Here is a 27,213-nt window from a genome sequence, read left to right on the forward strand (position 1 = left end):
GAAAAATCATCAATCAAAATATTGTTTTGGGTTCACTCCCTACTCACAAATTGTGGTACTATGTCATACAAAATGTGATACACTTCATGTGGAAATGTGGTGCTAAAAAATACTCAGGGCTGAACACCAAAAAAATCGACGACTGGAGACTGAATTCCAATTTCCCGTAGAATATTTGTCCCCAACTTGTGGCAATTCCGATGCAGTGCTTTTACATTATAAAATTCTAGTTCTTAATAGATCAAATTTAATATTTTTTGTGTTGATAATTTTTCACGTAGGAATATAGAGATTATATCGAAATTGTTTGTTGTTTTTTTTTTAAAAAAAATTCTTGTTTAATTTATAATTTTTAAAATATGTATAAATACAAGCAAAATATTTGATTGTGATAAGTAGTCATAGACCAACGACAGATTTACTACAATAGGATTTTATTATATTTTTTATTAAATGAAGATAAAATATTGTATAATTTCACGATACTTTTGTGATAAAAAATTAAGGCAAAAATTTGTGTGAAACGGTCTCATGGATCGTATTTTGTGAGATAAATCTCTTATTCGGGTCATCCATGAAAAATATTACTTTTTATGCTAAGAGTATTACTTTTTATTGTACATATCGATAGGACTGATTCGCCTAAAAAATAAAAACTCGTGAGACTGTCTCACAAGAGACCTACTCAAAAATATCATGACTCCAAAAATAGCTATTTTTTTAAACACAAAAACTCCTGTAAGACAGTCTCACATGTCAATTTTGTGAAACAAAGATTCTATATAAGTCACCTACAAAAAAGTATTATTTTTTATGTCAAATATATTAAGAAATATGTATATGACTGATTCGTCTCATAAATAAAGATATGTGAGATCGTCTTATGAAAGACCTACTCTTTTTTAAATACTTTTTATTCTTCTTTTTAGTTTTCAATTCCTATTAATTATCATTTTTTCCGATATAAATTTGAAATATAGAAATAGCCCACACGAAGTCATAATTTTCTTAAATGTCAGAGTAACTAATTTTTTATGTCAAGATCTGTTTAATATATAATATATATATATATATATATATATATATATATATATATTGATAAAGTGTTGAAACTTCACTGCATGTCATATGTAGCTCAATGAATATAGTATTTGTTTTTAATTATCAAGATGCATGTTCAATTTCTACTTAGATTTTTTTTCTCCTTTCTTTTTTTTCAATTTATTTTTAAAATTTATACGATTTTTAACTATTTCTTATAATTATATTTTGATCATCATTTAAATTTTTCGAATGAATCATTTGTACATGCACACACACGTCGGTGCACTAATATTCATTAATAAAGGGCAATGAATACTTGTTGTTTATAATTAATAATCTGTTGCGGATGCAGGTGCCAAGGGGACAGTTCAAAATTTCAACACTAGTATTCTAGATATGTACGAATTTAATGCGGGTTTTATGTGGTTTATAATTCAACAAAATTCTAACCCACTTGCCATTTACTCGAGTCCAAAAATTTATTCATCCAACTGTAAATGATTAATGATTTCTGTCACCAAAGAATTTTGTTTTAAATAATAAAAACACATACATAAAAGTAAATTTATAAACACTAGCTACTAGACGGACTCGGAAGACAGTGAACATCCTTTATATAATGGGTCTTGTTTCACAAAAAGGCTTAATTTATTGATGAAACCAAACGTAGCAGTAGAGCTGTCAATTTGAATTAGATTCGTCAAGTTAAGCTTGTCCCCCGCCACATAATTTAAATAGGTCGGGTTGAATTTTTCAATCCATTTAAAGGCGGGGACCAACCCTCGCAGGTCGCAGACCTAGGCGTAGGCATGCTTAAGGGACCGGTTCAGACTGAAACCAACCCAGAACCGGTCTGTTAAGCCCGAAACCAGATCCGAAAAGGATGAACCGACCCTGAAACCGTGTACAATTCAATGTTTGGTGGTTTGAACCAGTTCAACATGTTCTGAACCGGTTCAATCGGTTCCGACCCTTAACCGAATCCGGTCGAATCCAGAACCCGATTTTTTTTTAAAAAAAAACCTTTGGACCAACTACTACAATGCAGGCATTGACCCAAAGGCTACAGATTTTAGTAGCCGTTAATCTGTAGATTTAATTTTGAAATTGGGGGGCCTTATTGCAAATATATATTTATATATATATATATAGACGTATAAATACATGTAATTTTTTATATTATATACATCAACTTCCTCTCAATTTTACAATTCTCTACAATCATTATTTTTCTTTGTTATAATTTCTCCAAATATATTCAATAGTTTTGTTATAATTTTATCTATGATCAATATTCTTTTTATTGTTATTTATTTACTATTTCTCAATTTACTCATATAAATAATTTGAATTTCAATGGCATCATATTCAAATCGAGGTGGTGGTGGAGGTGAATACGCTTCCGACTTTGGTAAACATTTTGGCTACATCCCCGACTTTGATGAAGTTGAACCTAGCCACGAGGATAAAGAAGTCATGGAATTCCACAACAATTTTGGCTACATCCCCAACTTTGGTAATGAAATTTTTAATTAATTATTTTTATTTTTTGGTGGTCAGACTAACCCGCAACTCACCAATATGGGCTGAGTTGGGGATTTTCAGTCTGTCATGAGTTGGTCTGTTTGACAATTCTACGTAACAATGAAAGGTGAAAACACTAATAAATTACGTCAAATGGAGTGACAACTATGAAAAAAGATAGTAGATAGTAAAATAAATCCAAAATTTTAGCACAAAAACTCTTGTGAGACGGTCTCACAGTTTAATATTGTGATACAAATATTTTATTTGAATCACCCATAAAAAATATTATTTTTATATCAAATGTATTATCTTTTAAATATGAACATGATTGACTCGTGTTACGAATAAATATCAATGAAACCGTCTCACAAGAGATCTATTCGAAAGAAGTCGAGCACGTGAAATGGGGACTGTAAATGCTTAGATTTTATGTATTAGGACACCATTTTTATTATATCATGAAAATAACATAACAAAACTCCTTTTGAGTCCATGTGAATTATGACAAAGATATAATTTTGCAATCGCTACTCTTTGAGACATATATCATCGCATGTACGTCGTATATCCTAATATCAATCGATTACATTCGGTTATTGTTCGAATAGAGATCGGCGTGATCAGTGGCGGTCTACCTGAGCTAGAATTTTAAACTCTAAAATTCTTTAATATTTTAAATTGATCTACCCGGACTAATATCAAATTTATCCAAAATTATACAAAAATTTATATACAATTTTTTTAAAAAATTAGCACTAGCCCGGGTGAAGAATACAGTGGCTCCGTCCTTGGGCGTGATGTTAACTTAACTGCATACGGCAGTATGTTTATATTTTTAAGACTCTACCTATTTTGTTCGGAGAGAATTACGTTAGGCTAATGCTATCGTGAGTTAAGAGCACTAATTGCATGGTTTCTATTTTTACGGGGCTCTATGGAAAAGTAAGTGAGGATTTTGCTAGGTAGTAAAAAACGAACTCCTTCACGTATCCACCATCGCTACACAACGCAATAACGAAGCCTCAACTAATTAATTATTTAATTAAAGTTACCAAAACATTCGTGTACGCCGATTTTGCGAATTAAGGAAAAAAGTTTAAATTTTACAAAATTAGGAAATTACGGAATACGCACTTTCGTTACTAGTATAGTTTTTTAAAGAGGCAATGGACAATGAAATCGCAAGTAAAATCAATAACTAGTGGATTTTTGTTTTACTTGGATTTCATATTATTTTTATTAAATATAAGCTTGCATAAATGGACACATTTCTTCTTATTAAAATATTCACTTCAGTCCAGGCCAAGCCATTATTCATAAATTAATAATTATGAATGAATTAATATTTCAACTTAATTAAATATAAATTTCTATATATAGTTAAATCATTACGCCGCCTAAATCAGTCCATTATATAATGAGTGAGTCTCATATAAAACCGTCTTACGGATATCAATTTGTGAGACAAATCAACTCTACCCGTATTCACAATAAGAATAATATTCTTAGCATTAAAAATATTATTTTTTCACGAATGACTCAAATAAGATATGCGTCTCACAAATACGACCCGTAAGACTGTCTCACACAAATTTTTGTTATAATGAGTCATTTTCTTTAGAGAGCATAATGAGTCATTATGTATTTAATAAAACATTAACTCAAAGATAAAATCTGACTCAAAATATTCAAACATGTTCGAACCTATTTTGAGTTTTACAATTTCGAAAAATACAAATAACGAATGTTCGAGTAGACTAGATTCATCAAAACTTCTATCTACATCAATTGATGTTAGCAATAACCTTTTTTTACAGGCAAACAAGAATAATTCTGAATCATCTGGTCACATCTACATATGAGAGAACAAAATACAACCTAAGAATACTTCGAAAAAGACAAGTTCCCAAAGCTTCATCTCTTTTTATGTATGAAATGAAGTATGAAACAATCTTTACTCATTCTATCCATCACCTTCATTCTAAGAATTCGAATTGCAGCCAATGTTCAAAATGACAAACCTTTGAGGAGATCCCGATTTCTAGTCTGGCGTCGCAGGATCCCAAAGTAAGACTCTTACAATCGGTTGCCAATTATAATAAAACAAATTGGCCAAGCCTCTATGGTGGTAGATAATTTACAGAAGTACGAGGCATCCGACGTACAAAAATATATGCAGCAAGAGAAAGTTCATAGTCTGATACATGCTTTTGAAGGGTACACTACTTGACGAGCCCCTGCTCACGATTAATTCTCCAGCGTTTACAAATTCATCTTTCCCAAATGTTATGGAGACATTCACGGACAAAGAACCTGAAGCAAAGTGATTCAGATTCGCTTAAACGGTTTACAGAATCGGACTTTTGAGATGAAAGAGTGTTTAGCTAGATGTTCAAAAATGACGGGCCGGCATAAGCCAAACAACTAGCCTTTTAGATGAGACACTTGACAAGCTAGTCTCAATTTCTTGTCTGAGCTACATGGGATTGCAATGGTAGATACAGTTAGAATGATGAAACATAAGGGAGGAAAATCAATCACTTACAATCGTAGTCTGCCCACCCTATTCTTTGATGAGCCAAATCATAAACAAAGATTTTATCTTTAAGAACAAGATCTGTAAACAAGAAAATAGCAGTTGAAGTTTGTCCCACATTTATCAGTGAACTTGCACAAGAAAGAAAATATCGACAGAAAGAACAGAAAACACAACTTATGACATCGAGCACTGCACAACTAGGTTCTCTTCTAAGAGTAATAGATCTTCTCTACAACGTGAACGGATGACTGAATGATAAAAACATGTTTCTTTAAGATTTGAATTCCAAAAATATGTGTATTTAGTTACTGGGGATTTCGAGACAGCACTTCTAACACATATATCAAGTTGATTATTGTGATTTGAGGAACTAAAAAGGCTGCCTTTTCCATGTAACAAACCTCCCAAAATTGTTGTGTCTCCATTCTCAACTTTAATGAAGCCAATGCACCACATTGCGGCGCCATCCTGGGACAAATGGTAAAAATTATAAGTTTGGCTCAAATTAGTCAAGACCCAAGAGTCATTCAAAAAATTAACAAAATGAATAAGATACACGTTTAAATCTCCATTATGAGTATAATTGGAACACTCACAGAAAATCCCATCTGAACAAGGTAGTCAACGGGTCTTAAAACCAAGGATGCGCCTCCAGCGAAATTGAAAGAAACAGGTGGGAACAACTCTGTTACACTGTTTCAAGAACAGAAACGATCTCATTACACAGTCCAAACAGCCTCATGTGAAGAATCTTAGGTCAACTATCATTTCAAGTCAGAAACCAAATTGCCGATCATGTAACGATCAAAATAATAGGGGATTCATGAACCTTGTCGAGACTAGATAGCATTGCTTCCCATCAGAAACAATTGGCGTCACATATGGAGAAAGAGATGCAGTAATCTGCAAAACCAGTAATACATCAGGAAAGAAGTTGGGATGATGTTAATTTCAGTAATGAAAGTTTCATAAAACCTCATAGTTCAAATAGATTTAAAGAAGAGTCTCCCTTGTTTATGTTGCCTATGAACTTGGGTGAACATCTGACTCCTTCATAAGAGATAATGGCAACATCAACAATATAACATAATAGTTTGTGTTTTTATTCCAAAAATGGTGGGTTAATTTAAAACAAGAGCCTAGTTCAAATCGCTCAGCTCTGTAAAAAGAACTAGCCATAGAAATGGGGAATAATGATTGTCTCTACTGTCTTGTGTGGTACAGTGGTCGAAATATGACATCAATGTTATTGTAAGGATTATAAAGATTTGAATTTTATACTTTCATTATCAGCTATAATTTTTGGTAGACATTTTGTCTTACAATTATTATCAAAGTCACGATTACATATTCCTTCTCATTAGATTGCTATTATTGAAAAACAACACTTGCTTTGTTGTCTTATAAGGTACAATGACAACACTTACTATTATATTGTTATATGGTTTAAAATGACACCATTATTACCATATATAAATTTTTATTATACAGTGGTGTGTGACTGGTTCAAAAGAACTTAATCCAAGACAGGGACACCACTAAGAAGCATGCACAAGATAAAGCCGATATATTTGCGGCTATTTTGCGAGTTGTGGCTTCAAGTAAAATCGGGATAGGAGTAACCAGGTAGATGTGGGGAGGGTGAAGATACACTTACAGCAGTCACGAGAGGATCATAAGCTCCTTCCACAAGGTATGCCAAAGTTGTTCCGGAATCAATCATGGTTCCTTGTTTGTCTGTTGTCATAAACACTGCTGGATCAATAGGTAACAACAGCCCATTGACAGCAATGCTTTGCAGATATAAATTATAATGAGGCCTGAAACATTAGAAATAAAGAATTAATGCAACACCGAGCAATTAGAAAGAAATCCGAAAACAGGAAAATCATCTCATAATTATCTTCTGAAAAAGAAGGTCGAAGGAACTGGATAATGGGTGATCTGAATGCATAACATAGAAGAGATAGTTTAAAAGCTTAGAGACAAAGCTGTAACATATGGGTTGAGTGACTGTTACATGAGTAAGGCCTAGTATAATTTCATATTTAAACACTCCAAAAGTAAACGGAAAATATTGACATTGCAAGTATACTGGATCTTCAGGAATTTACATCACAATTTTGGTCGATAAATTCTAGCGTAAACATAAATTTCAAGAGCAAAAACAAACACTATTACCTTCAATTCGTAAATATGTTAATTCTACAACCTAATTACACATAATAAATAAGATGCAGCTCCAAGACCAGATAAGAGAAGACTGGAAAATGCACAATTACAAATGCTTGCAGCTAAAAAATTTAAAAGAAAAGGAGACCTTCCAACATTACTTTAATATCATACTGTCATATGAATGATCCCTCAATTACAAACTCGTCATGAACATAAAAATATGTATCTAACCGTGGATAACTGTACAGAATATATTCTTTATTTAGGTTTCAATCACAATGGATGAATGCTAAATTTCTTGACTGAAAACTAACTTAAAAACTGCAGACATAGTTTCCATTGAATAATCAAACCACGATAATATTTAGAATATTCTCAAAACATAAATAGTACGTACATTGATGGAACAAGGGGAGTATAAACGATTCTTGAATCCATTATCTCACCAAGAACTAGTATACCTCCACCACCGCCTTCTCCTTTCAAACAATGGGAAAATACTTTTGGGGTGATCCCACGTGATGACAATTGCGATATTACTGAAAGACCCTTCTTGCCAAACCCAAATATACCATCATATGCTCTATCTGATTTTGTCAAATCACCAAACAGAGACGTGCTGCACCTGCTCCCCCACAAAATTTATGTTCAAGGTTTTATTTTTGGAAAATAAAGGCATAAAATTTAGAAACTGTCAATCTCGTGTACATTTTCATGCCATAAACTAGAATAGAAAATGAGATAGAAGTAAAAAATGAAAAGACACGAGGCCTATTGTGTGCCAAGTCCAAGAATTTAAATTGTTATCATTTGATTTTCACTTCAAATTTCCTAAAAACTCCACACATTTTTACAATTTCCGTCCTTAGTATTTAGAGCTGTTCTTATGGCTGCATAGTAAAGGATAATGATGATCTCGTGATGGAAGGGGAACCAAACCCATCCCATGTAACTACATACAAGCATAAACATACAAATTGCAATAAATAGGAATCATAATAACAAACATAAACCATAGGAGCATAAGGATTCAATACGATTTAGGTATCCAAGATTGTGCCAAATCAAGTTATAAATCGACTTAAAAAATTCACCCAGTTCTTTCTAAGACTTTGTTGACTAGTCCACATGCAAAGTACATACAGTTCTCTACAATTTACAGGAATCGTAGCGAGAGTGTAGTTAAAAACGTAATTTCAATTTCCACAGATGCGTATATGACAATGCACAAGCATGCACACAAACAAGAGTAAGAATTTAAGATAGTCCAAAGCAGTTAGCTAAGAAATCAAAATAGAATTTAAGATAGTCCAAAGCAGATAGCTAAGAAATCAAAATCTACAGATGCATATACAACAGTATATATGTATCGCACATTCACTTGATATGAATCATAATGGTAGCTTACCCAAAAACGACAGGAGCTGAAGAATTGGCAATCAATGAGGTACCCAAAATTGTGTCAAAATAAATCAGATCATTTACATAAAAACCAGAAATACTACTCTCATCTTCGTATTTGAGTGAGTAACCACACTGATTATATTCAGCAGAGCATTCGGCAGACGAGGTTTGCACTAAAGAAGCACATATATTATCTGAGCAGGAAATGGGAGAAACAGTTGACGAGATAGCAGGATCGAAGAAATTGAGAGCAATCTGCAAGTGAAGAGCAGTATGAATTCAGATTAAAAACTTGGATTACATCAGTGATTTGCCAAACAAAACAATTGAAAGACAATATAGAGTGAGAACTTTACCCCAAGGCCACTATTTTGGGGACAATCATTACATGAACTGCAAGCAACCCACAGGACATCGCTACCAGTATCAATTAGTACATTAAATTCTTGTGGTGGAGATCCCAATCTCACTTTAGTATAATAAAGTCTACATAATTGAACAGCCTTAATCATTTATCACAAGAGGAAAATACAAATTTACAACTAAGGAGTATATGATTGCACGTGAACATAATGCTTAACAATGACTTGAAATCAAGACAAACAGAGCACTTCAAAGTTGGAGAAATAAAGTCAAGCAGTATTATACTATATATAATACCCCAGTCAATCTCAACTGAAAGTCTTAGAAGCACAATAATTAAGGACCCTAATTGGCATAGAAAACCAAACAATGACGAACAGAAGAGTCCAAATTCTCGACATCATTGTCGAATGATGTCGGCCCAACACAAAAGTTCTGAAAGCATTCCCAAGAAAGTTCAAACAAGGGAAAATTTAGTGTATCATAGAGGACAAGAATCGCGACTTGGAAATTTACACACGATACTATTTTCTCATTTTAAAGCTGGTCCATACAGATGCAAAGGATCTTAATACAAAAACCAAGACCTATGGATGTCATCATTTTTCTTTTACCTTAAATACGAAATAAATTTCTAAAACATACATTGAATTTCATCAATCAACAGAAGCGATAAATAAAATCAAACAGCACAAATTTTTACACCATAAAATCGGGTCTCTAGCTATCAGAAACAAAACAATTGCACCAATAATAATGACAAGAATAACAACAAAAAAGAGAAGAAAAACAATTACAAAAAGCAAAAGATAATTTTTTTAAGAAGAGCGATATGGTTACCCAGCAACGTAAGGATCAGAGGTGCCGTAAACCGGGAAATCCACGATGCCACCGGCGAAGCTCTGCAACGTCCGCGCGTGCCTCGCACTGTCCTGAGCAATAATCTCCTCCAGCCCGACTCTTTCCTCCACTGGGAACGCCCTCTCCAGAATCAGCACCCTTTTACTTTCACCGCCGCCTCTCGCTGCCGCAACCACGACCGCGGCCGCCACCAATACCACTGCTGACACCATCACTAACCCCCCGCCAGCCATCACAGGCATTCCAAAACCCACCGGAGTATCTGCTTAAATATCTCTCTACACACTAGGAAGTGTAATAATATGCATATCTATACCAAATTCGTAGTAAAAATCTTCCAGAAAAACCAAAAGTAAGTTAATTTTCTTAGTTCAACTGAACTCCATGTAGATAGTCTCGCCCGTAATCACCTCAACCCAAACAATTACTTCTTACATGTGATAATATACACACATTACACACATAGACAATGTGATATATAGAAAAGGCTAATGGGGTTAGTTCGATTATGGGTGTGTGGGCAGTGTCCATACCCCATATGAGTGGTTGAGAAAACTAAAAAAAAATAAAATTGGGCCAGAATGGCATATCTTTTACTATTTATCTTTTACTATTTATTAAGTTTAAGCATATTAGAATAAATGTTTTTGGTGTCTTTGATCTGTTTTTTGGTTTTTCTATTTTGTCCCTATTTGATATCAAAATTATATTTTTGTTTTTTTTTTTAATTTCAAAAAACATTTTTGTTTTATTTTTTTTATTACAATTATTCAAATAGCACTTTAGTACCTCGATAATTTGTCAAATTTCATTTTAATCCATAAATAATTATAAAAAAAATTGTACACACACGCACCGCATGTGCAGAATAGCTAGTATAAAGAAATAATAAATAATTATTAGAAATTCTCTGCGAGCGATCAACTTAAGAGCAGGTTATTCCTGAATCCTCACGCCCTCTTGATTTTTATTTAAAAATTTAAAGGCAAAAATTTATGTAACACGGACTCATGGATCGTATTTTGTGAGACAATATCTTATTTGGGTCATCCATGAAAAAGTATTATTTTTTACTGTGAATATCGGTAGGGTTGACCTATCTCACAGATAAAAATTTGTGAGATCGTTTCACAATAGATCTACTCAAATTTAAATATATGATTATGTTTTTAGTCAGGCGGTTTGTTAAATTTGAAATCTTGATGGTCGGTATTATGTATTATTATATTATTTAATAAAAAAATGCAAATAGTAGTTTTTTTCCTATTTGTAAGTAAATTTATAAAGATACGTAAGCATAATAAGTATATTATTGTATATTTTGTATGAGTATGTATCTTAAGTGACATCTTCGTAGATCTATTTTTTGGTTTATTTCATCCTACCTATGCGAGGATTGTCCCCATGATAAGATGGATGGTCAAGATTTGTCCATGCATATGTAGGACCCACTTTTTTTTTTTGAAATTGTATGTTTGACAAGATCTTGGTCATCCATCCTCTCATGGAGGCAATGCCCACATGGGTAGGATCTCATTAACCCTATTTTTTTCAGACGGATACATCTAATCTATACTAAAAGTGAAAAGTAGTATTTTCAGCATAAAAAATAATATTTTTTTTATAAATTGATCGAGGTAGATATTTGTTTTACAAAATTAATCTGTAAGATCATCTCATATTAGTTTTTTGTGATATTGTATTTAATATTTACTAGCAATCTATCCACTTGAACCGATACAGATATTATTATTGTTGATAATTAAGAATAATTTCTAAGTATTAAAATTATTTACCGTAAAATTAATCTTTATTTATTTGGTAAAACAATTTGAGTGAGTCTTACGTGAGACCGTCTCACGGATCATAATCCGTGAGACGGGTCAACCCTACCCATATTCACAATAAAAAGTAATACTCTTAGCATAAAAAGTAATACTCTTAGCATAAAAAGTAATACTTTTTCATGGGTGATCCAAATAAAAGATCCGTCTCACAAATACGACCCGTGAGACTGTCTCACACAAGTAAACTTGCGAAACAATTTTACATGAAAATTTTAGTTCTGCTAGTTGCAATTCATTAATAGTGTTTTAAAGAAATGGCAACACCAAAAAAATTGTTTATTAGGATTTGCTGATTATTAGTTATTGGATATATTCGTAGAAAACGTCTAACCAAAAATTAAAAGAAATTCCAGTTCTAATAAATACCAATAAAAAATATTTTATATTTTCAAAATAAATTTGGGCAGAAAAAGTTCATCTAAGTTGTTTAATAGTTAAAATTTAATCATTTTATAATATATCATTTTATCGTCAAGAAATACACATAATTCATCTTCGTTATATCATGCAAACTTGTAACCTTGGACGATCTCTATATACATAAATTAATTTTTTATCTAAAATATAGTTTATATTTATGTATATAAATTTTTATATGAAATATAAGGAGATTAGAGTCATTTTTATTTAAAGTTAATTTTTGAATTTCTAATTAATTATGTATTTTTAGTCACTAATTTATTATATTTTGATTTATTTAAAACAATAGTATTTACCGGGAAGATGTATTTTAAAAATAACAAAATTTGGTACGACATCAAAAACCAAAGTAACATGGGCTACTTAGATATCTTAAGCACTAAGGTTTCAAGCTCAAACTTCGTACACTGAGAATTCTGATCAGATTCTCTATTTAAATTCCGATCAACTTTATTGATATTTACTGTTTTAATTTTCATAAACTTTTTTTATAAAAAAAAAACAACAACAACATATTTGGTTTTTGTTCGTAAACTAAAATAAAAATTTTCACCAAAAATAATATCAATTATATATTTTTTCTTTCTCCGAATCAGTTAAAACTACTACCAAACATTGCCTCGCAATTTTTAATAATTCGAATAGCAAGACACACTAGCTACTTCATGTTAGTTGTTCAACATCGGTTGGATAAACTACATGGGAGTGCATATATGAACTTGAACAATCCTTCCTCTATAGAGTTAGTTTTTGGGGTTGAGTTAGGTTCAATTATCAATCTTAACATGGTATCAAAGCCCAAGTTCTATCGTTATATGTTGGACTGTCTATAGTTCGGTCATCCGTTCTGCTCATAGCTGGGTCATTTGTAAACTTTACGCACCAATGTTCATTCCTGGACGTGAAGAGGTGTGTTAGTTGTCACACATCGGTTGGATAAAATACCTGAAGTTGTATATGTGGACTTGAACTGATATTCCCCCTTAAGTTAGCTTTTGGAGTTGAGTTTGATATAATTCTCAATCTAACACTTCATAGTACAAAGCAACATATAAAACATTGGAGCGACAAAGTTTGAAACAAGACCTTTGTCCAAATATATGAATTGCAATACTCAAATAGGAAGGCATTAATCACTTCACCGTAGAAAAGAAAACGAGGATGGTGGCTTTTTGGTTTCTTTTGTCCCACAATAATGCAACAACATATGCTAATATTGGCGGTTCCGAATTTCAAGCTGGGTGGTTCCAACTCACTTTTGTTTTTGTTTTTCTTAGCGTAAAATGGTTTATATTATTTATTTTCGTTGGTCAATAAATATAGCGGATCGTGATATACACGATGTGTGTGATAAATTTCTTTAAACAAAAATTAAAACGAAGTTATCAATTTTCGAAACTGATATGATCGGAGATAAAATATGATATAAATGTGAAGACAAAAACTTGTGTGAGACGGTCTCACAGGTCATATTTGTGAGACAGATCTTTTATTTGAGTCATCTATGAAAAAGTATTACTTTTTATGCTAAGAGTATTACTTTTTATTGTGAATATAGGGTAGGGTTGACCCGTCTCACATATTAAGATCCGTGAGACGGTTTCACATGAGACACACTCAAATGTGAAATATGAAATTAGGTGACTAAATGGTCAACATAATAAAATTATTTATTATAGGATGTTTAATTTAATTATGAGTAAGTATAGATAAACTAGACCCAAATCTGTTACAGGAGCCCAATCAAATATTTGGAGGCCCAATATTCCAAATGAAGTCCAAACCCAATACTAAAACTGACTGGCCCATCAGTTATTTTTCCTACATTACAAGAGCCTCAAGTTTTTTTTTTTTTTTTTTTTTTTTTTGGGTTTTTGTTTTTGTTTAAGAAAGAAGGAGATATCAAGGAAAATGGACCTAATCAATAATTTTTTTTTAAATGACTTTCTCAAATATATGTGAAATATACTAGGGAATCTTATTTTTTAAAAATAATAGTTGGCTAAGTTTAAATAACAAGATATCCGAGAGTCAAAGAAGTAGCGGATCGTCGTGTCAGGACAATTAGGGGAAAATAAAGTTGATATTTCATGTTAATGTCTCTTGTGAGACGGTCTCATGATTATTTATCCGTGAGATGAGTCAACCCTATCGATATTCACAATAAAAAATAATACTCTTAGCATAAAAAGTAATATTTTTTTCATGGATGACCCAAATAAGAGATCTGTCCTTACAAAATACGATCTGCGAGACCGTCTCACACAAGTTTTTGTCATTTTTCATTGAAGATAAATGTTAAAATTAAATTTCAAATTTAAAATGAAGAAACATATAATAAATTTTAAATACGATTTGAATCAAAATATGCATATATATACTTCTAAAATAATCTTGTATCATGTCAGATATTTTTTCGGGAAATTGGTTTTCAGTCCCCGCCGTCGATTTTTTTTGTGTTCAGTCTCTGAGTACTTTTTAGTACCAAATTTCCACATGAAATGTACCACATTTCCACATGAAGTACACCAAATTTTGTATGACATAGTACCACAATTTGTAGATAGAGAGTGAATCACACATTACTGATGCTGGGTCGGAATATTTGTTATTCAATATATAGAATACCTTCATGGTTTGCACGTCACGAGTGGTGGACTTCCACAAAAAATAAAAGATCGTGCACCCTGTCATCTACATAATCCATATATATTTATACAAGAAGAATATACATTTTCACTAGCTCAAAATTAACGTGGAAAGGAGGAAAGATGAGGACCGGTTTTTTATCAACATTATTAATCTTGGGCATTTGTATCGGAGTCGCAGGCGGCCGGATATTCGAAGGAAGAAACTCAGGTGTTCCAAGTCACCGGAAAAGTCCTCTGCCAGGATTGCTCAAAGGGGTGGAATGAATGGATCGATGGTGCCGACCCCCTCAAAGGTTTGTGTGTATATATATATACGTACATACGTTCTTCTTGGATTTTCAAAATTTATACATGATAAGCATTTGTACTGTCTTGAAATTTTGATTATTTTGCTTTAGGGGCAAAGGTATCGGTAACATGCCTAGACGAGAGGAGCAGAATTGTGCACTATGCAAGTGACTTAACAGATGGAGCCGGAGACTTTGAGGTGAATTGTAACAAGTATGCCAATGGCAAGAAACTTAACCCCAACAACTGCTTTCTGAGGTTGGTTTCATCACCGGACCCGGTGTGCAACGTGGCCACCAACTTTGCCGGAGGGAAGACCGGTGTCAAGCTCCAGCGGCCTGCTGTGGTGTACAGAGATACGGTGAAGTATGCGCTGGGGGCGTTCTATTATACGACCCCGATGTGCGATGAACCTGATACAAGTATTCTTGATGATGATGATGATTCCAAGGATGGCGAACAAGGAAATTACTGATGATGGTTTCGGTCGTATTTGCAATTCTTGGCTACTGTAATGTTGTTTTGCTCATCTTTGGTGGCTTTGATGCTATAAAATCATTGGTTTTCACATATTTTCTGTCGAATTGGATGTTGGATCTGGCTTACTTCAACAAAGGTAAGCGCAAGATTGATATAATTAAAGCATATAATTTTAATTTAACTCCATATGATATCTATGAAATATTATTAGGCCTAGTAGCAAACGAGATTTATATATATATATATATATATATATATATATATATATATATATATATATATATATATATATATATATATATATATATATATAAATTGACAAAAAATATTTACCAGTTTAAAAATTAAATAATTATATACATATATTAAAAATATCAATTATAGTTATATATTTCATGTATATAAATAACCAAATTTAAAATTTAACATTTTAAAAATAAAAAATAATAATTAAAGAAAAAGTGCCACAACTAAGTATTGGAGTCTTCTTTAATTAATAGTACAGAATAGATAGACGATATAAAAAAATATCTAAAATTAAGCCAGTTAATTCGATTTAACCTATTCTTTTACAAATCTGAACCAAATTAACTGATTTTGAAAAAAAAAAACCAAATTAACAAAACTGAATTTTCAAATTAGCTTGGTTCATTCAGCTATTTGGTTATTTCGGTTTAACAGAAAATTTATTCCACCCTACGTGCAGGAAAAATTATTTCATTCCCCCCTCAGTTAAAAAAAAAAATATTCATTTAAAAAATAAAACTACAAACACTTCGCATTCTCCAATATATTATTCAAACGAATATTTCCAAAAACATCTTTCAATCAAAGATTTCACCTAAAAATTCGACATTATACTCACGCAGAATGTTGAAATACACAGTCACAAGCTGGTGTCTCGCTATCTGACAATTCCAAAACAGGTTTACATGAAATAACAGTGTTGCTTCGTAGTTACAGGAGAAATCACATAATTTTGAATAACAGAATTTTGTTTGGTAACACATACACATTGTAACATTCCTCAAGCCGTGAAAGATGTCTTTGCAGAAAGATGGGTAAGAGCACGTTTATGGTAAGTGTAGCGCATCTTCTTGTATTTTTGTACAAAAGCTGATAGATCAATCTCTCTGTCAAGAAGCTGCCTATGTAAGGCATCGGATTCCTCTTCTGTTTTATTCATTGCATCTACACAATGCAAATAAATCAGACCAACAGTTCTGATGATGAAAAGTAATTCAATATTTTCAATATCCCCGTCTCCTTGAGGAGAATTCAGAGAGGAAGCATAGACACACATGTAACGCTAATAACATCGGCAGCAATCAATCTTATAGATGATTAAAGTTAAGACAATATTGTCGCACCAAAGAATATAATAGAGACCCGTTGGGTTTTCCTTGATTAAATTCATAGTCATAGGCATGGTTTTGAGGAAAACATCAGTCCCTTCAGTCATATGCAAATGTCGTGGAAGTTTAGGTTAAAGAAATGCACAAGGAAAATAAATGCATAAGGAGAACTTCAAGACCAAGGCATAAATATTTCAATCAAGTCTGTCAAGAAGAACAAAATATGAATTGTATACATGATATGCAGGAATAAGGCATAGTGTTTCATAATAAACGAAGAAAAAAGTTAAGAGAAGCCCCAGCATAGAGGAGATATTCTGGGGTAAGTTGGGAAAAAAGGGACCGGACTTGTCCAACAGGATATACTCAGATTGTGACTGAGTGTGTAAGAATCACTTTCCTCCTAGTCGAAACAATACGTGTATGTGAAACCAAATAGGAAAAGAGACTGGGATACTGCTTCCAAATTTCAAAGTTTGATCCAAAAGATGTACAATTAAGAGTAACAAATTAGATGTATAAAACATGCAGTTAATCTACCTTGTAGTCTATGCAGGAGAGAAGAAGGAGAATAATATTTCAGCGTTTCTTCCTTTTTCCTCTCCAAATCATGCAGTTTTTCTTGTGCAGAGGCCAGTTCAGTAGTTCGAATGATTCTACACTGAAGCCACAAAAAGTAGATAAACACAATTTCAATCATCCACTTAAAGCTAAATTAAAATTTTAAGGAAAATAATTGAGTACATGCCTTCTCAGAGAAAAAAATTTACCTGATTCCTAAGCTCCATTATGCGTGGTTCTTTTTCCAGATTCTCTCCTGCAAGCGAAATATCAAAGATTTTCTTTGATTAGGATCTTAATTTGGTATTGCACTCAAATAGAAAAATTAAAGTAAACATAAATAAAGAACATACTAGCAAGCTGCAGCGTTTCGTTCCTCAGTTCATCCCTGACCTAATTTGGTTATGAACAAAATTCAGTGTCTCAAAATAGTTGAGGCAATTTAACTCGCGACGACGTGGATGAAGAAAATGCATCGAAATGTGGGGCATGCATTAAACAGAAAAACTCGGATCGATAAGAAAAAATTATTGACTTCAAGAAACAGTCACACTCCTTTTAAATGTTCAGAAGTAAATGAATGGTCACAATTATTAGTTCGTCATACCAAAAAAGAGTTATCAATGATTGACTTCGAGAAACATTCACACACCTTTTAAATGTTCAGAATTAAATGAAAGGTCACAATTATTAGTATTCGCCATACTAAAGGGTACGCCATCACGACACAACATAAAAGGCCCCAAAATTATTGTTTTAACCTACTTAGACACTTGTATTGCACGTAATTCTAAATATCTATTCTATCATAGAAAAAGTGCAGAACGCTACAAGTAGACCTTGTTCAAGTGAAAGATGATGAACAGCAGAGTGCAGACGAATTATAAAAACCACAAAACCTAACTTACCCTGTTTTGAGTTTTCACAGGTTCAAGTGAAAGTAAGAGGTTCTGATAAGCCTCCTTGTCAGATAAGAGTTTCCTTAGCTCATCAACACTGAAACATCAAACAATGGAGATGATGACAAGAAACTCTACAAGTTCACAAATACAATACAATTTACTGCCAAAATTATTTTACACACACATTTATATTTATTCTTCTGCAGATGACAAATAAAGAGAATATGATAATGTTAAGATAATTAGATTCAAAACAAATAGAGAAAGCTGCAAAGTAGTGTCTAACATGTGACACTCACTTTCATAACATCACTATCTTATGTGAGGAGATAAAGGAAAAATTCATTATTGAAATAGAAGTGAACCCCAAAAACACATCAATAAGACACACTGAATATTATGATAAACAAATCCACAACAATGTTGGTTCAACAAAGGCCCACACTAGCATTGAAAGCTTCAACCAGTTGTTTTAGATCTAGCAATTAGAAAGCTTCAACCTGTTGTTTTAGATCTAGCAAGAAACTAAGCCACACGTTAGGTACGAATGCCGACCATTAATAATAAAGAGGTAAGAATCTAGGTATCGATTTGTATATGCCACATCCAAACATGAAAATATACGAGGATGATAACTCAAGTTTCGGTTGCCACAAAGACGACACTTCTCTAAGTTCGTTTGTTTAAGAAGAGCACAAATGATAACTCTTAAATCAATATTAAAACACAAAATATCGAGATCGACCATTATATATAATTCGCTTAAGTGCCTTATAGGCATAAGAACCCGTCTATAGTTGCCACATGGGCCTAAAAGAAGACTTAATCTAACCCAAAATATACCCCAACAAGTGAAGCTTGGAAATCAATAAAAATAGTCAAGACAAAGCCCAACAAACTAACAAAATTGTTTATTAATTAAAATAACTAAATAAACTCAGCTCACAACTAGTTGTTATCTTTGTTTTGAAACCCATTGATTAAACTAATTTGAATTTCCAAGCATAATCTTTCTTCATTTTGCCTTAATTAACAATTTCCACCATGAGAACTTCTACTTTTTTTATCCCATTGGTAAGTAACAGCGCGCTAGACTGATCTTCGGTTAAGTTGTTGATTGGTGTTGGTTAGGAAGGATAACATGAATTTCTCTTCCAATTAAGGTACTCAAAATAATCCGATTTTACCACTTCAACAAGTGGGAAATAATGCCTTACAACCCAGAACGAACATCAAGAAAAAGTAGAAGTATTTTATAGGTTGAAAACATCGGAAAGGAAAAAAATGAATTTCAGGATTAATCATCCGATTCAACTTAGTGATACAAAGCATTAACCTTTTATCTTTCAACGCAGCAATGATGCCTGCGGCTTCTGCAGGTGAAACATTCACCGGAGAGTTCTGTCGATCTGCAGGTCTTGATATACCGCTAGAACTGCTGGAGCCAGCGCCAGGCGTCGCCGGGTGTGAAGAGCTGGGTGAACCAACAACAGAAGGCGGATACCACGAATTTGAATTTGTAGACGTCTCCTGCGGCCGTGGCTGAGATTGCTGCTCCTGAGAATTCCTACAATTCGATTAAAAACAATAAAAGATGAATCAATTCCCGGCCCAATAATGCAAAAGTCTCGTCGCGACAAGCAAATAAATCAAAAAACAGAAAAACTTCAGAGCATCAACTAATATTAAATCATTATTTCCTTACAAAGGAAACCGATTGATTTCAGAAACAAATGATTACCAAAAATTTTTGAACATGACTTTGAAATGGGCTGAGTCGACGGATGAATTCCAAATGGATCGGAAAGATGATCGAAACCCTAAAACACAGAATCGATTCTCGTCTTCAATGGAGAGATTCTTTAGGGCTCCAATGTTATCCGAGTTCGATTGGCCTTGACTTTAGAATTTCAGCATTTACTAAGCCAAGGTCATATTTTTCTCATTATTAATTTAAATTTTATAATACATATTACGTGTCTGGGTTCATAATTATATTCACATAAATTTTTTAGAAAGAGTCGTCTCAATAATAATAATAATAACAACAATAATAGAAAGAGTTTAAATAAACTTGTGTGAGACAGTCTCACAGATTGTATTTGTGAGACGGATCTCTTATTTGGGTCACCCATGAAAAAATATTACTTTTTATGCTAAGAGTATTACTTTTTATTGTGAATATGGGTAGGGTTGACCCGTCTCACGGAGTATGACTCGTGAGACGGTCTCACATGAGATTCACTCATATTAAAATAATCTCTAAGTCAAGTTTGGAGATATTTTCAAATTTCGACTATGTATCAAAATTTTATATATAGCTGAATTCGACTTGTCTTGATTATAACTCGATGAGATACTAAAAATAAGTATATGAGCAAACCACGAAAATGAACATAATTTAAAAAATAAGATAGTGGGTCTCATGTGAGACCGTCTGACGGATCATAATCTGTGAGACGGGTCAACCCTACCCATATTCACAATAAAAAATAATACTCTTAACATAAAAAGTAATACTTTTTCATAGATGACCCAAATAAGATATATGTCTCATAAATATAACCCGTGAGACCGTCTCACACAAGTTTTTGTCAAAATAAAAAGTTGTGTGAGACGGTCTCACATGTCGTATTTTGTGAGACAGATCTCTTATTTTGGTAATCCATGAAAAAATATTATTTTTAATACTAAAAATATTATTTTTTATTGTGAATATCGGTAAAATTTATTCGTTTTATTGATAAATATTTGTGAAATCGTCTTATAAGATGATGAATTTAAAAATAAAATTTATAAAAATTGTGAGATTCACATTTTTCTGATTCCACGTGGAATCGAAGTACCCAAATGTTTGTTTGTATTCTCGTTTCCATTTTTAAAATAAAATAAAGCTAATGGGACTGCTAGTTTTGGGTGTCTAGATAGATTGGTCGGAAGAATAAAAGTCTTGATTAAAAAAAATTAATAATGTAGAAAATAGACAAAATAAGATTTTTGGAAAAGAAAGGAAATCGCATTAATATAATTTTTTGAAAGAAAACATAATCTATTGAAAATGAAGATTTTATATCTAATTTTAAAGTAAAGAAGATGGAGAAATGTGTATGAAATACTCAAAAAATAAGCCAATCTTGTTTCAAATGCAAGATATTTGTTAAAATACTAGGAAATTGTCGATTGTCGGGTTGGTGCTCTATTATCTAATTGCAATGAAGTTTCTGAATTTAATATTCATAAGAGCTTCCCCTGACTTTTTTTTCAATTGTTAAGTAACTGTTTCTCCATATTCGTTTAAAGTTTCAGTTAATTAATTAGTCCAAATAACTAAGTATATTATTGGTTCCCAAAAAAACATATTTCTTAGATATTTTTTAAATATAATAATTGCAAGTTTTCACAAAAAATCTGATCTCGTGATTAATCGAGATTTATAATAAAAATTAGCTTTATTTTTCTTAAAACATGATCAAACATAAAAAAATTTACTTTTTTTCCCAAAAAAAACATATTTCATAAATAATTTTTAGACTTCTTTTCCTAAAAATCTCAGCATAAAACCAAACAAAGCTTTTGGAATTCAAGAATTAAATATACATAGAAGTAAAAGTGGTTTCTTGTGAAACAGTCTCACACATTTTTATCGGTGAAACTGGTCAACTTACCGATATTCACAATAAAAGGTAATATTTTTTCATGGATGACCCAAAAAAATATATGTTTCACAAAATATGACACGTGAAATCGTCTCACACAATTTTGAGTGTGTCTTATGTGAGACCGTCTCACATATCTTAATCTGTGAGACGGATCAACCATACGGATATTCACAATAAGAAGTAATACTTTTAGCATAAAAATTAATATTTTTTCATGGATTACCCAAATAAGAGACCCGTCTAACAAATACGACCCGTGAGACCGTCTCACACAAGTTTTTGCCTTTATCTAGAAGTAAAATTAAATCTTACGCAATCTTTTGATATAATGACAATATTAATGACATTACGTTACTGCGATATCTCATTTAGCCATTGAAATAAGAAAATAATAATAACAATAATAATTAAAACTGCCGAAAACATTGACAAAAAACTTGCAATGTTTTCTCCTGATTGCCAAAAACAAGAAAAATATACTTCTCCGTTTAATTTTTACACATATCATAAATTTTATTTAATTTGTTATAAAAATAAATAAATCGAGAAATGAAAATTTATTCAGTATGGAAGAATAGGCCCGACTTGACTCCCCTTCCCCAATCGTAACCGTGAAAATGATCTCATCAACTTTGACGACATACGATCGATTGGGTTCAATGGTCTCGTTCTATACGATTCACTCCTCTTCAATTTACCTCTCGAAGAAGATGAAGCAGTCCCTGGATTATTCACTATGATTTCTCCTTCATTTTGGATGTTAATCACAGCAAAATACGGGTCCATTGAAATTGATCGGTTCAACCCCGCGACGGGACGTGGCGGAGACTTCATCTCCACCGCGTACGGAAGCTCCAACGACATACAGTGGCGGAGACGGCCGGAAGGTCGTACACACGGCAGCGATGTTTCCCTGTTATCCGGCGTGTAATAAGCTTCTTCACCAGGATTGTAATTTGTCTGCTCGGTATCTGCCGGAATTTCTTTGGGATTTTCTTGCGTCAGAATCGAAGACCTGCACAAGGGGCAGCTCGTGTGGGCAAGAAACCATTGATCGACGCACCGAACATGAAAAGCGTGCTTGCAGTTAGGCAGTAATCGGACCAGATCTTCGTCCTCCAATTCCCCTAGACACACGACGCATTCTTCTTTATCCAACCGGAGGTAAAGGTCGCCGCCTTTCACGGCGGAGAACGCGAGAACAGGGATGGAGTCGAGGACTTTCTTCTCCACCCCGGCAGAGACCACCGGCACGGCTCGCGCCGCTGTGTCGACTGGTTCTTGCCGCCGCCATCGCAAGCAGTACTTGACGAGGAATAAATGGTACACGATTATGGCTACAGATGTGGCAACTATGCCCACCATGGAGATTAGCAATGGCGTGAGAAACGAACTGGACTGTGAGCTATTTCGTGAATATCCAGGCGGTGAAGTCACTCCCTCCATAGATCATGCTCTTGCAGATTCTGCCACAGATTTTAGCGTAAGAATCCGTTTCTCTGTCTTTTTCTAAGCCCTGGATTCAAGAAAACGGTGGGTGGTGGGCTTTGTCAGCAAGAAATGAACAGGAGAAGATTTCTGGCTCTCTCTCTGATTCTCGGTCCGATTGTATAACGGTATTTATATAGTGCAAGAAAAGATCATGAATCTAAGGACACGCGTTAGATCTGAGAATGAATTAGGATTGTAGGATTTAAAATAGTGGTGATAGATGCAACAGGTGGAAGCGAATCCGGCGATGGGATATAGAAAATTTCCATGGGTAGATGGCTAGATTGTTTCAAAGTATATAAATTAATAATCGGCTTTCGAAATATGTTTATATAATATATGTATAAATGCCGCATGAATTTTCACAGCTAGATTCCAATTTGTCAGGTAATACAAATAAGAAATGTCGCATGCACAATTCTCCTGTTATACAACAAAATAAATCGATTCTTACTATATATCAATCGGGCTGTCACTGTAGTGGAATATTCATCAGAATTAACTAATTAAAATTTTTAAAACATATTTATGCACATATATAAATATTAATGACTACTTATCCATAATTTATTGTAGCTTTGGTAGCAGCTAGGTTTAGGAAAATTATGAGCATCTAGGAGGAAGGTTAGTTATATATTATGGTACGAATTGGTTGAAATTTCCCGACGGAGAGGGAAAAGTTGAATAGATCGGGTTTGGGTTAAGTTCGGTCCACCTGACCGGGCGAAAAATTGACTGAGCTTAATGTGACTGTGAGTTGAGATAATTTGGATTTAAATATGTATCCGATTAATTAAATATTATAAGGTAAGGTAAGGTGAGGTGTTGGCCTTTGTGTAAAGGTAAATGGTCTAAATGAAGTAATCAAAACATTATTAATTCCAACAAATCTTTACCCGATAAAAAAAAAGTTTGGTTTTCTGTGACGGGTCGATTGAAACGGTAAGACATTTGTTAGTCAATCGATTTTTGCGAATATCAATTTTGATGTGCATTTTCAGTTTATGCTGTCTCGCACTCTTTGAACGACACCGTAGCTAGAACATCCACGATATTTATTTTATGACACAAAGCAGAGCGCATATGAAATTAAGTTGTTCTTACCCACTGTCTCAAATTAGACATTCAAATTCAGTGTTGTTTTGGAAATGTTAACATAGAACCCAAGTTTCCTAGCTACAAATATGAGTGTAATCGAGTAGAGTTTTGACCAATTCGCTCACTAGCTGCTGATCATGAGTAATTTGTTATCTGCAAAGAGATGCATCCGTTCTTTTTAAAATTGTTCTTGCACTGTATATGTATGAAAGAAATTATAATTTATTGTGAATATCGACAGGATTGACTCGTTTCACAGATAAAGATTCGTGTGATCGTCTCACAAGAGAGTTACTCAAGTTATTTTTATTGTATTTTAATTTATTTGGTAGTGGGAGAGATGATGTATAGATAATTGATGTTTACCAACAATTGACTATGTTGTTCTCAATGAATTATTTTTTAATGCCAGCTCAATAGTTTATTTGTACTTCGTTAGTTGCAACAGGTGTATTCAATTATTGGTCGTAGATACGTTGAATTATATATCGCATTTTTATATTTATTTATTAAAATTTTAGATTAGATATCGATTTACAATAAGTAATGTATATACACCTAATTCTACCATGTGGAAAACGGTCATTGTTTGGTTCGGATGATATGGAAGTCTAGATTTATGAATACGTGTCATCCGATATGATCCAATAAAATAAATGTAAAACAAAAATTATCTACTCCACTTTATGTAATATTTATCTATATATATATTTTTTTTTTTGTGTTCGATAATTTTTATGTACAAAAATCTATAATATTTTATTATCATAGATAAGATTTATTTAGATAGTTTGAACTTTTAGATAAATTAAAGATAAATTGAGAAAAAATCGAAAAAAGATTGAGAGATGTGTATTAAAAGTACTAATAAATTCACACGAGCAAAGTTAGCTGAATATTATGAAAAATTACTAGTGAAAGAGCCTCCGAGATCTCCGCAATGTGAGTAGGGGAGAAACGTCCGAAAGCCATTAAAACAACTCCCTCACGTCTGAAATATATAATATGACTTAATCTTATTAAAATTAAATTACACGAGTATATTAATTTCATAAAATAGAAAAGGATAAATTATATTATAAAAAATGAGTGAGTAGCATGTGAGACCGTCTCACGGATTATAATATGTGAGACATGTCAATCCTACCCGTATTCAAAATAAAAAGTAATACTCTTAGCATAAAAATTAATATTTTTTTATAGGTGACCCAAATACGAGATCCGTCTCACAAATACGACCTGTGAGACCGTCTCACATAAGTTTTTGCCTAGAAAAAAGGTGCGTTTAAGATACATCCAAAAGCTGACACTAAATTTTGCTTGCCATTGTCCGAGAGAGAACGTCAAAGCTTAGGGTACGTATCTCCGCTTTATTTTCGAAGTTTTCAAAATATATGTTTGAAAACATATTTTCAAACAATAATTGGAGATTAATTTAATTTAAAGTCGAAATATATGGTTTATTATGTCATATATCGTAATAAATATTGAGTTGTTGGTAGTTATGAAAAGTTGAATTGATAATAGAAATAAAAACAATTTTTTTAAAAAAAAATGAAATATAAAAACCTGAAAACAAGCATTGTCTTAATTGGGCCAATAAATCCATCTACTTAATTTTTATGGGCCTATAAATTCGGGTCGCCCACTCAAATAATCATCGCTTAATTGTTATGACTTATCGACTTAATTTTTACGGGCCTACAAATTCGGGTCGCCAACTCAAATAATCAACGCTTAATTGTTATGAGCAGAACAAAATCACATTCATGATACAAGTAGATGAGATCCTATCTATGTGGGCACTACATTCACTTCATTTCAACGGGTAAGATTTTGCCACACATACAATTTAAAAAAAAAAGTGGGTCTTATATATATTATTTCCTTTGATATAGATCTGTCTCAACAGGTTTAAATAGTTGTACCACTTGATAAACAAGCTTTTCAGTATGGTACGACTCATGTATTTATAATTTAACAAGCTTGTTTGATATATTATATAATATAAAATAATACATAATCGCAATAAGATATAATAAAATTAATGATTATATTGAAGATATAAAATAAGTTAAAATGATTTGAGAAAATAAATAACGTCGTATTTGATTTTTATATCTTGAAAATGAAAATAGAGGAAAGTAGAATAAATCCAAACGCACCTTAGATTTTTTGTGAATGCAAATTATCCTGTCTCTTTTAGTAGGACATGCTTAGTTGATAGCAGTGGCAACGCTTCTACTTAAAATATTTAAATCTGATCACTTCGAATTTTTAGTATTTTGCAAAAATTTTCAACTACACTCAATATATAATCTAAACGTACGCTAAAAAAAAATTAATTAATGTAATTTGAAAAAAAAAGCAACATTATTTATATTTAATTTAATTTCCCAAGAGATCAAATCGACTTACTAACGAAAAGTTGAAATTCGCCAAAGACTCATTGGCCTAATGACTAAAAGTGATGTCCGAGATTCACCAATTTTAAGTTCAAATCTCATTTATGTGAGTAGTGTAGTAAAATTTAGTTAAAGAAATCATC

General features: G+C 32.7%; 4 protein-coding genes across 5 annotated transcripts; 1 reads left to right on the top strand and 3 right to left on the bottom strand.

The window, feature by feature from the left end:
• Positions 1 to 4,307: 4,307 nt before the first annotated feature.
• On the bottom strand, positions 4,308 to 10,388 carry LOC140839790 (aspartic proteinase 39-like). The gene is made up of 10 exons (XM_073206730.1): positions 9,893 to 10,388; positions 9,046 to 9,175; positions 8,694 to 8,944; positions 7,683 to 7,910; positions 6,768 to 6,930; positions 5,940 to 6,013; positions 5,707 to 5,803; positions 5,512 to 5,578; positions 5,117 to 5,188; positions 4,308 to 4,884 (listed from the first exon to the last, which is right to left on the bottom strand). The coding sequence occupies exons 1-10, from the start codon at positions 10,153 to 10,155 to the stop codon at positions 4,709 to 4,711; spliced, it is 1,521 nt and encodes a 506-aa protein (XP_073062831.1). The 5' UTR covers positions 10,156 to 10,388; the 3' UTR covers positions 4,308 to 4,708.
• A 4,597-nt stretch (positions 10,389 to 14,985) lies between these two features.
• LOC140839275 (pistil-specific extensin-like protein) lies at positions 14,986 to 15,691 on the top strand (the record flags this gene model as incomplete). Its single annotated transcript, XM_073205914.1, has 2 exons — positions 14,986 to 15,124; positions 15,230 to 15,691. Coding segments are annotated over 2 exons (504 nt in total), but the record flags the coding sequence as incomplete, so codon positions are not given.
• Positions 15,692 to 16,380: 689 nt separating this feature from the next.
• Positions 16,381 to 20,360, bottom strand: LOC140839791 (vacuolar protein-sorting-associated protein 37 homolog 1-like). 2 transcript variants are annotated; one of them, XR_012119791.1, is made up of 8 exons: positions 20,159 to 20,360; positions 19,754 to 19,984; positions 18,424 to 18,511; positions 17,869 to 17,908; positions 17,725 to 17,771; positions 17,495 to 17,615; positions 16,532 to 16,790; positions 16,381 to 16,492 (listed from the first exon to the last, which is right to left on the bottom strand). XR_012119791.1 is itself a non-coding variant. In XM_073206731.1 (7 exons), exons 1-7 carry the CDS (start codon positions 20,173 to 20,175, stop codon positions 16,627 to 16,629), a joined length of 708 nt encoding a protein of 235 aa, XP_073062832.1. In that variant the 5' UTR covers positions 20,176 to 20,360; the 3' UTR covers positions 16,381 to 16,626. The 2 variants fall into 2 exon arrangements, 1 of the variants encoding a protein (XP_073062832.1); XM_073206731.1 differs by having other exon boundaries at positions 16,381 to 16,790.
• A 2,277-nt stretch (positions 20,361 to 22,637) lies between these two features.
• On the bottom strand, positions 22,638 to 23,522 carry LOC140839276 (uncharacterized). Its single transcript, XM_073205915.1, has one exon. The coding sequence runs from the start codon at positions 23,520 to 23,522 to the stop codon at positions 22,638 to 22,640; it is 885 nt and encodes a 294-aa protein (XP_073062016.1).
• Between the last annotated feature and the right edge of the window lie 3,691 nt (positions 23,523 to 27,213).

Source organism: Primulina eburnea, chromosome 8 (genome assembly GCF_022965805.1).
Source record: "Primulina eburnea isolate SZY01 chromosome 8, ASM2296580v1, whole genome shotgun sequence".
In the NCBI taxonomy this organism is placed as follows: domain Eukaryota; kingdom Viridiplantae; phylum Streptophyta; class Magnoliopsida; order Lamiales; family Gesneriaceae; genus Primulina; species Primulina eburnea.

Excerpts from the sequence above, each read along its gene's own strand:
- LOC140839790 (XM_073206730.1), bottom strand. The coding sequence starts at position 10,155 with ATGCCTGTGATGGCTGGCGGGGGGTTAGTGATGGTGTCAGCAGTGGTA. Across the intron at positions 6,931-7,682 it reads ACTCCCCTTGTTCCATCAAT|GCCTCATTATAATTTATATC; the intron begins GTACGTACTATT and ends CTAATGTTTCAG. Across the intron at positions 5,189-5,511 it reads AGACACAACAATTTTGGGAG|ATCTTGTTCTTAAAGATAAA; the intron begins GTTTGTTACATG and ends TCTTGTTTACAG.
- LOC140839791 (XM_073206731.1), bottom strand. Across the intron at positions 17,909-18,423 it reads CTGTGAAAACTCAAAACAGG|GTCAGGGATGAACTGAGGAA; the intron begins GTAAGTTAGGTT and ends TAACCAAATTAG. Across the intron at positions 16,791-17,494 it reads TCTCCTGCATAGACTACAAG|ATGCAATGAATAAAACAGAA; the intron begins GTAGATTAACTG and ends TGCATTGTGTAG.
- LOC140839276 (XM_073205915.1), bottom strand. The coding sequence starts at position 23,522 with ATGGAGGGAGTGACTTCACCGCCTGGATATTCACGAAATAGCTCACAG.